Source organism: Sardina pilchardus, chromosome 7 (genome assembly GCF_963854185.1).
Source record: "Sardina pilchardus chromosome 7, fSarPil1.1, whole genome shotgun sequence".
Classification (NCBI taxonomy): Eukaryota; Metazoa; Chordata; class Actinopteri; order Clupeiformes; family Clupeidae; genus Sardina; species Sardina pilchardus.
The window spans coordinates 11,608,222-11,620,908 of record NC_085000.1 but is presented as its reverse complement, the minus strand read 5'-3'; the positions used below and the strand labels follow the sequence as shown (position 1 = coordinate 11,620,908).

The 12,687-nt window shown below is 42.1% G+C and overlaps 1 protein-coding gene across 1 annotated transcript; it reads left to right on the top strand.

Moving 5' to 3' along the window:
- Positions 1-2,618: 2,618 nt before the first annotated feature.
- bgna (biglycan a) lies at positions 2,619-11,368 on the top strand. The gene is made up of 7 exons (XM_062542160.1): positions 2,619-2,886; positions 5,216-5,328; positions 5,536-5,749; positions 5,961-6,071; positions 6,286-6,379; positions 6,753-6,891; positions 10,279-11,368. The coding sequence occupies exons 1-7, from the start codon at positions 2,646-2,648 to the stop codon at positions 10,474-10,476; spliced, it is 1,110 nt and encodes a 369-aa protein (XP_062398144.1). The 5' UTR covers positions 2,619-2,645; the 3' UTR covers positions 10,477-11,368.
- The last annotated feature ends 1,319 nt before the right edge of the window (positions 11,369-12,687 follow it).

Genomic DNA, 12,687 nt, shown 5'->3' with positions numbered 1-12,687 from the left:
CACATTATAAACACATGATGTTTCTGTCCCACAAAGGTACCCTTCAATTACACTCAGCCTTTAATAGAGATGCTAAGGGAGAGGACAAAACACATCTACACTCAGACAAAAACAATAATGTTGCACCCTAAGCTAGTGCGTGTGGCATATGTTATTATATCTGAAGCATTCATACGACAAATGTAGCCCATTTTGGCCGTCCGAGCCCCGTCTCTCTCTTCCTCTCTCTCTCTCTCTCTGTCTTTTTCCCCCTCTCTCTCCCTCTTTCTCTACAGCGGTGCCTGGGTCTGGATGGCGAGGCGGTGGAGTCTGGGAGGCTCCACAAAAACAATCTCTGAGACTGAGCCAACTCTGGAGCTGTGGTAAAGGGTGTGGGAGTAAATCTACTGAGAGAGAGAGAGAGAGGAGAGAGAGAGAGAGAGAGAGAGAGAGAGAGAGAGAGAGAGAGAGATGAGAGATGTGTTTGTATGTGTGTGCATTTGTACAGTATGTGCATGTGTGTGTCAGACACAGAGAGAGAGAGAGAGAGAGAGAGAGAGAGAGAGAGAGATAGACAGTGTGTGTGTGTGTGTGAGAGAGAGAGAGAGAGAAAAAGACAGAGAAAAAGAGAGAGGGAGTGAGTTTCAGATAGGAAGAAAGATGGAGAAAGACAGAAAGAGGGAAAGAGAGAGAAGCGTAGAGACCAGCAGAGAGGGAGAGATAGAAACGTGGAGAGAGCAAAAGGGGTGCAGCAGTGTGGAGATGCAAACCACACGCAACACGTGGCAATGCAGGGCCCCAAACCTGCGCTCCAGACATAGTCACCACTCACAGACCAACACCACGCACCAACGTGCCACTTTTTGAAGTTGCTCTTACCAGGCAACTAGTTCAACATCTACTGCTTCTTTCACTAATTCACAGATTGGGATAAATGCAGAGGCCAAACTTTCCTCACAGGATCAAAAGAGTATATATACTTATACTTACTTGTATCTGGTTCAACAACTTTTTAAAGTTACTTTAGTTCAAATTTAACAACAATGTACAGTATACAACTACAAAGTTGTACAACTTCAAATTCATTTTGGTTGTTTACACCCGTTAAGTGTTATTCATTTGGTCTGGTTCTTCCGTTGGTCTAACGCATGTAGATGATTAATTTTGATGGTATATCATTACCATAGTATATAACATGTCATTCCTACCAGTCTTCCGTGATATCCACTTCTGTGTTCCAGGCTGAAAAAAATAATAATAATACTACAGGGCATTGCTGACAATATAACAGTTTTCTAAGTTTTGTGTGTCTTTTAAGTAACTAGCTCTGTAGTTTTGGACAGAAACTCAAATAGTGCTGTGACAAAAAAACAGAAACAAAACAAAAACACTGAGTTCTGTGGGTCTGTGCATACTTTAAAAGCGAGGGAAGGAGATCATATTGGGCTTCTTATTTTCTTTCTACAAGTTGCTTCAGTGGGGATAGGAATGCACTGTGTATCTATGACCAGTTCCTTCAAAGAGGTTGAGGCTGCTATGATGGTTTTGGGCATTTTATGGACAGCTGCTAAGAAATAGAGCTATTTTCATATATGGCATTCCTTCAGCAATAGGATATATGCTGGGCGGACTGAGTGAAAAAGTCAGAATGGTAACTGGATTCCTTTCACATCATTTTGGGGCCACTGAAATGTACAGTAACTCAAGACTCAAGAGCTGCGTGGATGCTAGTCATTTTTCAGTCAGTCATCTCAGTCTACCTCCCACCTAAAAATGCTCCATCAGAGAGTGTAAGTCAAAAAGTCAAAAGTAAAAACTGGATTCCTTTCCCATCATTTTGGGGCTACTGAAATGTAACTCAAGACTCAAGAGCTGCCTTGATGCTATGAATTTGACAAATGTCAGTCACCTATAGAATAACTCCCACCTAAAGATATGCTCTGTCAGAGAGTATGCACTTACACTTCATTTGGCATTGTTGGCTCTCCCGGACACGAGTGGTCAGCCATACTCTCCAATTTTATTGTATTCATTGTGTATTATATATGACAGTTTTGGACCGTTGCTGTAGCACACACACAAGCCAATGGCGAGGTTGCCGTGGCATAATGACTGGTGATGGATTTGCGAGGCTGCCCATGTGTGTGTTTTAATGGGGACATGCAGCGACAGGCTCAACCACAGTCAAGATACAGAGCCACAGTGGCACTTATGGTTTCTGCCTTTGAGAGAGAGAGAGAGAGAGAGCGGACTGACACATGCTTTTGCACAACTGCACAAAGCGCACATCTGGCTGTGGCTCCTTTGTGTTCATCCTGGATAAACATATACTGTATAGAAAGCGCACATACAGCCGGAGGTTGGAGGTTGTGCAAGTTCTGCATAGGTTTTTCCACACATACTGTAGACCAACATCCAGCAGCAATGCATTTCATGTGACACCTGTACAGTACATCTGGGACTGCACTTTTTATCTCGCCATGACTTCATGGCTTCAGCTATGACTAAAGCCCATCTGCTGGAACATTCAGCTCTCTGTCTAGTAAAGTGTTAATTTGTCCTCTTATAAAAACGATGGCAGTGTTTATTCAGCCAGTGCTATAAATTGTCCTCTTTGCTACTGTGCACTTCACAGGATCTCCAGCCCAGCTGTGCGCTCACCGGTCATGCAGTCCGTCACCGTGATCACGCTGCTGCTCTGCTCTGCCCACTTGTCCGCGGGCCTCCCCTTCGAGCAGAGGGGGTTCTGGGACTTCGGGAAGGAGTTTGACGTGCAGGACCTGCTGATGATGATGAGGGACGAGGAGGACGGGTCGGCCATCGGCCCGGTGGACCCGCAGGAGATCCCGGCCGGCTGTCCCTTTGGCTGCCAGTGCAGCCTGCGCGTGGTGCAGTGCTCCGACCAAAGTGAGCAGAACCGGACACCGGCACCAGAACTGGAACCCATGTCCAGAGCCCAACCCAGATTTAGTTTAGAGAACCAGATCCCAGTTCTATAACACAATGCAGTTTAGAGAATCAGAACGCAGCTCTATAGCACAACCTAGATGCAATTTGGAAAACCAGAATTCCCCTCGATAACCCAACTCAGATACAGTTTAGAGAACCAAAACCAGAACCCATTTCTATAATCCAACCCAGAGCCTATGTAAAGCAGCTCACTCTGGTGCTGGTTAATTTGGTCATGGTGCTGGTTCTGATCAGGGACATCTGCTCGCCAAATTGAGTAGACCCAAAAACTTGGCCAGACCCCAAACCAAAAGTATTGACTAACCCTGACCTGCTTCTGTGTGTGGGCTCATTTTGGTCATGATCTGGCACAGCGGATCCAGACCATTGTAGCCAGAGGCTAAAATGAGATCAAGCAGCTGGCCACAGTACTGATATGGTCCTGATTTGACTCATCATAGCCTGATCCAGATCCAGATTAACTCTAGAAAAGAAGACATTCTGATACTGCACACTCTGATATGTATGTACAACTCAGGCTACTCAGGGCCAATTCATTCAGACAGAGAAGCAAGACTCTTTGGCCTTCCTTAGGTTAGGTAGAACTAGAAAAGCACTCCGAGAGCGCAGACCTCCGCAAACCGAAAAAATAACGGCCTCCTGGATCCAGACGGTAATCCGGATCACTCCCAAAATGTAATGGCTTCCTTGGGTCATTTCAGACCTTTTGTGAAAGCTTCATCGAAATTCATCCATAACTTTTTGAGTTATCTTGCTAACAGACAAACAAGCAAACAAACAAACAAACAAACCCCGATGAAAACATAACCTCCTTGCCGGAGGCAAAAATGGTCGGAAGAAGGTTGAGGAACTGGTGGTCTCTGACGCAACTGTGCAGAAGAGGTGTGCAAAAGTCTTGAATTCAGATTCCAATCAGTAAGCAACAGAGGCAGTGCAGACAACAACAGGAGGCAGTGATTACTGTACAAATCCTTCCATTTAAGGGTGGCCCCATCCCTTTAAGAACCACTCCATCCCTCATATCCTATGTGTATCCTTTAATTCACTCCAGTTCAACATCTGTGAAAGATCAGAGACCGCCCCATCATTGATTCGATGATTATCTTTTTATATCATATTTTCATCTGTGAAGTGAGTTGTGCAATGGAAAGATATACTATTTAAGTTCTCTGAACGACAGAGGACTGTAAGTGAGAGAAGGAAATGTGAAATGTTATCTTTGTATGAACTGGATGAGGGAGTTATACTTGCTTCATCAGAAATACAATGTTTGACTAGCATTATCGCTTTCTACTTACACAGAAGCATCAGGCATACTTGACAGGTCTGTATTATGGCAGTTCTTATAGAGTTGAGAGAAAGTCTATTACATAATTTAAGTGTCATATTGATATTAGCACTCTGGGATTGTAAAACTAAAACATGCTAGGCATCTTGAAAGTAGAAATTCTCACATAGACTAACCCCAAACAGAGGCATTCAGAGATGAAGCATCAAAAAGAAAACTCATATTCATTTCCAGGATTCAGATTTCTCAGGATATTTTTTCACAAGGCCCAGTCATATTGTTTTCTTTTTATAGAAACCAAAGAGGCAACTTATTTAGCTGAGGACTTCAGAATGGAAAGAATATCCCACTAAACACTGCTTTGGGTGTACTGCTTTTCTTGTACAAAAAAAGAACCCAAAAACAACAACAACAAAATCCAGAACGGTTGCAGGACCAGATACACTGACCCGCAGCCATTTAACCGTTATTCCTCCCAAGAGTGCCTTTGTCCCCTATAATTTATTAGCTGTAATGGAGGTGCATTTGTCTCTGCGTCCTCCATGCTGCTGTGCCACGTGGAGCCGTGGTCATCTGTGTGCATCTTAATTACATGGGAGACCTCTGCACTACCCAGGCTGTGAGAGGAAGCACTTTAGTCTCCCGCCTCTCCACAACTTCTAAACATTTCCCAAATTACATGCTGTGACAAACACCCCCCACCCAAACAGCGCAAAAGAACACCTACTTAAGTGTTTGGAACTATCCAAAACAACATTTTTTTAAGGCAAATGCTGCATTAACAAAACGCATTGGATGCTAAACCATTTTGGTTACACTTCATTATTGATTATATAGGTTTAGTATACAAATGAACAAATGAACCACAAAAATTATATTGTGAAAGGCTTGTACACAGTAATTGTGTATCTACTGTACTATCTATCTGTCTATCTATCTATCTATAACTACCTCCCTACCTGCCTATCCTTTGCCCAGATCTGTACGCTGTTCCCCAGGATATTCCCACAGACACACGCCTTCTGGACCTGCAGGGCAACAAAATCACTGAGATTAGAGAAAATGACTTCAAAGGGCTTTATAACCTTTATGTGAGAACCTGCACCACACACATACTATACTGTAGAGCCTGTAATGGGTCCTAACACACACACACACACACACACAGACAGACAAAACATACACCCACACACCCACACACACCCACACCCACACACACACACACAGAGACAAATACACACGCACACAAACATTATCCATTCTCCTTTCTGCTGTCCTCTGTGTCCCTCTCCAAACAGGCGTTGGTTCTGGTGAATAACAGGATCTCACGGGTGCACCCTCGAGCCTTCCTACCCCTGGGCCGTCTGCAGAAGCTTTACTTCTCCCACAACCAGCTGCCCTCTGTACCCAAAAACCTGCCCGCCTCACTGGTGGAGCTGCGTATCCATGACAACCTCATCAAGAGGGTGGCTGCTGGGACCTTCTCTGCACTGGGTACCATGAACTGCATTGGTGAGACCCCTACTCCTCCTCTTTGCATAGCTCCACCATGTCAGATAATATGCTTCATACTCGCTTTGGACATTAGGGTTTGAATGGATTTAGCAGTCTTCTGTACATCTGGATCTTTATCACAACAATTTAGTGCTATGTCATGTTGTGATCGACACACACACACACACACACAAAATCTCTTTAATTTTTTCCACTTTAATTTGTGAAGAGTTGGGCCGGAACCCCCTTCGGAATAGCGGATTGGAGCCAGGAGCCTTCACTGGCCTAAAACTGAACTTCCTGCGTATCTCTGAAGCCAAACTCACTGGCATACCCAAAGGTAAGTGTTACAAATCGTACTGTAAATCTAGAAATAAAACTATTGTTTGAGTCATTAAGCCATTCATGCACTGTCCATGGATTTGTGATTTTGTTGTTTTGTTTTCCAATGGCCTATAGCTTCTATTGCCCTACATATAAAGTCTTGTCATTCAATGCTATAGCTTCCCAAAGTGTGTTTTATTTTGTTTTAATTAATTTGGTGTCTTCCACAGACCTACCCGAAAACCTTCGTGAGCTTCACTTGGATCAAAATCAGATTCAGGCCATTGAGCTAGTGGACCTTAGTCAGTACAGAGATCTTTACAGGTATAAGGTCTCCTATAACCTTAGGAACTAACTGTGTGGGGGGAGAAAGCAATAATTTGGTTTCAACTTACTGTAGGAGGGTTGGGTCTTGGTGACAGTCTTGGAGACAATAAAACAGGGTCTCTGTAAACTCTGCTAAACCCCTCTGCCTAGGTCTTGATAATACTGCCATCTAGTGGCTCCTCTGTAAACTGAAATGCAGTCATACAGAATGTACTTCACAATAGGTAATATGTGTTTATTTGTAGATAAAATATGACGTGTACTTGTATATGCATAATAGTAATAATAATAATAATAATAATAATATGTATTATTATTGTTATTGCACTCTTACATACTATAGACACATTGCATTGTCTCTTTATGTTAGACTGGGCCTTGGCCACAATCACATCCGTCACATTGAGCATGGTAGTCTGGCTTATGTCCCCAACCTGAGAGAGATTCACCTGGACAACAACCGCCTGAATAAAGTCCCTGCTGGTCTGCCTCACATGAAATACCTACAGGTGAGTCACCGAACAGTTATCACTCAAAGAGAGAGTCCATCTCTGCACTCTGCATTGTACCTGTAGTGTGGAGAAGTGGTCAGCCACATGATCTGTCTATCTATAAGTCAGAGGTTGTCAAACAAGACTGCCGAGGCCCAATTTTAATTGTAAAAATCCGAGGCCCATCCAAACCTACAGGTAAGCCTGCATTGCACCAGTAATCTGTATAAAACCAGAGCCCGTCTACGGAGAGCCTTGCCACTCGCTATTAAGTCCCATTGTAACGACTTTTGGTTGCAGTTCCACCAAAATTCCACTGGGGGCGGTCGCCTGAGTGCAGAATGAATGGGAGCCTATGGAGCTAGACGGCTAAAGTTGGCTCTTTCACCCAATTGTCGTTGAGAGATCTCAGATTTGATTGTAGTTTTTGCAAGTTCAACATAGGTTATAGGTCAAAAGTTGAATGAACGAGTACTTATGTCCTTCCGATTTCTTACAGGTTGAGTTGTTGTTGCCCATACCACGCTAGCATTCTGCTAATGAAGCTTGAGTGTATGACGTCATTTACATTTTAAAAGACGTTTTAAAGCAAACAAGTGACTCTAAAAAATCAAACACCACGCAATACGTAATTTCTTTGCATCCCCTTTCGAAAACAACATTCAAATTCATTGACAAAAAATTATATTTTGAGAAAAGCGGATTTTGAGGGGTATTGCTCCATAGACCGCCATGCATTCTGCACTCCAAATGTAGCGCCTCTAATGGAACCAGCGTGGAACTGCAACCATTTCAAAACCGGAAGTATAACGACAGTGGCAGTTCTCCCCTTATTAGACATTCTCTGATAAAACCAATTAAGCGTTCCTACAGCAATTCCCTATGGCTATTTTATATTAAGTGATATGACCTGCTCAGAGTGCGGCAGAAGTGAAGAATGCAGGCTACTTCTCACGGCCCACCTGTAATACCTTAAAGGAATAGTTCGGTATTTTACACGTTAAGGGTGTACCGTCACACCGGTGTGACAGGAATGTTGGAAAATTAACATTCTAAAGAATATCTGGGTTCATTGAATTCTTCATAGAATTTTAGAACCTTGAATTAGCCATTTTCACGTGATGTCAGCAGCTGGGTATCAGTTCGTCCAGTAGCAGTAATATGCAGTCATAACGTCATTTAACTTTACTCTCAAATCAAGGCAGCTACGAGAGCTAACTCGTGCAAACGATAACGGAACATAACGTTAGTCCTAACGTTAGGAGACCCCTGCTAATACACAGCAGCAACTTCAGCTAGCTAACGTGTTAGCACCGAAGATCAAGTTGGTTTGATGTTGGACATTCGGATACTCAATGAAAGACCGTTCCTTATTTTGAATCTCTGTCGAATATCCAACATCAAACCAACTTGATCTTCGGTGAAGCTAGCTGAAGTTGCTGCTATATATTAAGGATTAGGCTACTGACTTTACTCTCAAATCAAGGCAGCTACGTGACGGCAATGATCGCCAACGATAACAAGGAAAATGAAGATAATGAATACACGTGAAATATTAATCTTACCTCAAGAACTGTAACCGTATCACCATAGCTTTTGCATACGCCGGATGAACTGATACGCAGCAAAGCTTCAAAGTGGAAAGTGTCTGACGTTAGCGTGGGAAGGGCCTATTGTTGCGGAATGGAATCTTGTGTTAGAATGTTCAAACCCCACACCTTTAAAGGTTAAGCCCGTTTTCTGTATTGCCTAGCATGAAAATTCAATTCTGTTGTGTATATTAGGCACACACGGTTGTGAGGTATCTGAAAAAGTACTTCCAGGATTTCGAAAATCCCTGATAAAAGATGACAGAAGTTGTATTTCGCTGCTAAACTTGCTATAGAAGATCGTTGAAGGCCAGTAACTACTCGGTGTGCTGCACATTTTTAAAAACGAACGTTTAGGGGTGTTTTAAGGACAGAATAGTCCATGCACAAAGCCAGCAATGTTAAAGCCATACCGAGCTCCATTCTAAAGCTACCAAATTCCATAAACAGGCTAAATCGTCAAGATTTCGGTGTCAAACACTCATTTTCATGCTGGGCAATATAGAAAACGGGCTTAAAGTCTAAAATACCGAACTATTCCTTTAACAGTCCACCAGTGGGCCAAAGCCCACACTTTGGGATGATACCCAAACCCCCAATCTGTTTGATCTATGCTCTTCTAGATTGGTCTAGAACAGTAGTTTGCTATATACTGAGTGTTACTCTAATATGATATTTCACTAGCCTGGCAAGCCAAACTACACAGAAATGTATAGTCTGGGGTCGGACCATTCACAGAGTTGAAGCCTGTGGGTGGGATGAACAGTTGTCTTTCAAACTGCCTCTGCACGTAATAGGCCAGCATTTGTGACCAATCGTAGCCGGTCGGCAAAACGGCAAATACATCCTTCTTTAAAACGAATGACTTAAGTGCTTCTTTCTGTTCAAACTTCAAAGAAAAGCCGAAGTCTAACTCTTCCCAAGCCGATTCAAACGAGCGCGCTTCGTTAGCCTCATCCATCTTTTGTTTTTGGCGACATTTTTTTTTACTGTCACACTCAAAGTGTGAACTTATCAAGAAAGAGGCAAATAAATGTTACAGCTCTGCAACAGGTAGCCTATAGGACAATGATAGACTTAGCAGCCTTAACGTTAACTTGGAAAATCAAGGAGAAACAGCGAATCAACAGTGAACAAAAACTAGCAGGTAGAACGTTTAAAATCTAATTGTCGGAGTCGGCGCTGTTGTTTGTGAAAGACAAGTTAGAGGCGCCAAGACCCGCCTTACGTTGCTTCTGATTTGTTTATATTGCGTGATGCCTTCTATGGTTGGTGAGATTTAGGCACAAAGGACTGATGGATTGGTTATTGCTGTCAGTCAATCAGAGCTCGAACTACGGCAAGGCAATGACCAAAGTTTATCATCATGAAAAAAAAAATATATAGTGCACTGAATGGGGAAATATTTTGCATGAGAAATGACTTGGCAGCCCTGGTTGTGCGATACGGTCTCAAACCCAACTCGTCAAACGAGGACGCATGGTCCAGCCCCCTGGCGTCTTATCGGAAGCCGAAGGTGAGCTAATAAGGCGGGCTCAAGGACTCCGTACACAGATAGAGCGTTCTGATTGGCGAGGCTGAACTCGAGCCTGGCGCAGGCTTGTCCTCAACGGTGCGACCCTAGACCATCCCGCTAGGGAAAAATATTTTTGGCCGCTAGGGTGCGTCTAGATTTCTAGGCTAATATTTCACCCTTTCTTGTTATGTTTTGTTTACCCCACACTTAACCTGTAGTTTGCAGACTGTAATTTAAAGCCACCTCTGTTATCAGATTCATTTCTCATTCTGCCTTGTGCTGTATGTCTTTTCTCATTAGGTTGTCTACCTCCATTCCAACAACATCAGTGAGGTTGGCGTCAACGATTTTTGCCCCACAGGCTTCGGAATGAAGAAGACATTCTACAATGGCATCAGTCTGTTCGATAACCCGATCAACTACTGGGAGGTGCAACCCGCCACCTTCCGATGCGTGTCCGATCGAAATGCCATTCACTTCGGCAACCACAAGAAATAGGGTAACTCAGGAACCTCGCCATAGAAAAATACTTTGAAATCTAAATGAAGTGGAATGAATATTTAAAAAAAAAAAAAAAATCCACATGAGGGTTTGCAGTGGTTATTTGAATTAGTGTTTGAAATAAAATGGCTGAAGGAATACATGGAGTATGTGGTTAAATGGGAGCAGAGGCAATACTAAACGGAGCGGTGCCTCTTACGGATACAAGAGGGGGGAAGAGGGGTTTTTTGTTTGTGTGTTTTTTTTTTTAATCTCTGTTGACAAGCAGACCTTTGAACTTTTAAGGTTTTAAGTAACAACACACATGGTCAGGGGGTAAAATGGAAGGAGGGTCTATCAATGCAAATTGTAATAACTAATTCAACTTCAGTCTTGTTTTTTTTCTTTTCTATTTTTCGCAGTAAATGAACAGCATTGAAAAATGGTTGCTATGATTTTGGCTGTTGTCATTGTTATTCAGTTATGATAACTATGATGAGGAGTCATGGCTTGTATACAATATTGCTTTAAAAATAGATGTAATTTATGTTTTTTTTTAAGGTCAACAGATTGATTGGGAAAATGTATTGACATTTTGAGTCATTAATGTATTCTATTAGGTAAACCATAACATTCAAATGAGTACAGTAATTCAGGTTTCCAGACAAAGAAGCGTTTTATGTACAGTTGTTGATTGTGAACAATATCGTATACACCTAAATTGGATGGTGTGTAAATCCGGGTGCTAGTAGGCCTACGATTGCTGCGTATGCCTTTTAATTATGTAATGTTGTCACTAATGATACATTTCTTGACAAATTAAAGACTAAACAACTCAAATAGAAAGACTAGGTTTGATATTTCTCAATTCATTTGTTTTTGTTGTGAAGTTTTGAGCCTATTGTATACAAGTGGCTCTCAGAGTGGGGTTCGGAGACCCCTAGGTGTCCGTAACCCATAGCCAAGGAGTCGGCATTTAATTTGCTTCAAATTATGAAGTGGTGGTTTATCATTTTTAAAATTCCCATCTACAGATGATGACCCTTTCACCAATAAAACATGTAAATTGTGCATTTGCTCCCACCCACCTTAATGTTTAAATCTTAAATGTTAACTAAGATCCATCCCTGCTGCCAAAGCCTACCTTACACTGACAAGATTTGGGAAAGATTCTTGAAAGATTGTAGTCTTTTAACTAATGCCCCTCATTCAAGCTTTACTCAAAAGACTACAATCTTTCAAGAATCTTTCCCAAATCTTGTCAGTGTAAGGTAGGCTTTAGATGCTTTATTTGCCAACTAGTTAGCTGTTGAACATGGAGAAATGAGTCAGACCTTATTGTCATAGTGATACAAAATCTAAAGTTGACAAACGACAGATCTGTTATGTTAATGTCTTTATACAAACAATTCTATATTCACACGCCGAGCAACACTCAAATAGCCTGGTTGAAACCATACCCTTCTCAATACAACTGTATTTGAGATAAAGGTCTGGCAAAGGTTCATTCACCTCCCATTTCCAAAAGGGGGTCACCAACATGTCTCCCCAATTGGAGAGACCAAAATCAATCAGAGCTACCAAAGAGATGACCTACACAAAGTGATGGGAACACACTGCAACTATTTACTGTCTATGGTAATAGGGGGAGACCGAAGAAGGATGAAACACTATTTACAGTAATTCACCATAATTTACTAAGACATCGTACCACACTGAAAGCTAATATTTTGTTGCAACCAACATCGCCCTCCACGGATGGAGTTAGGCCAAAGATGAAGAAAAAAAATGACGAGATTAAACTCAACATGTCGACATTAAACTCGAAATTTCGAGAGTAAAGTTGAAATAGCATGTTGACTTTAATCTAGATGTGTCAACATTAACCTTGACATTTCGAGAACAAAGTTGGAGCAGTGTTTGGTAGTTTGGAGAGAGATGCTACCACTGAAATGCATAGTCAGTACTCTTGGACTCAATCAGTTGTCTGCCGACTCAACAAAATGCCTAGTCTAGCCTCGAGTTATAATGTCAACATGTCTTCATGACATGATGTTTCAACTTTATTCTCGAAATGTTGAGTTTAAGTAAAAATAATGATAATACAAAATATCAACAAATGACCAGGTTTTATTGTGTTTGCCAAGGGGCGAGGGTGAGGAGGGGTTAGTCATTAACTTCAAGAGATTTCAGCTCTAGTGATGGTGGCAGTGAAGACCTTCAGCTCTG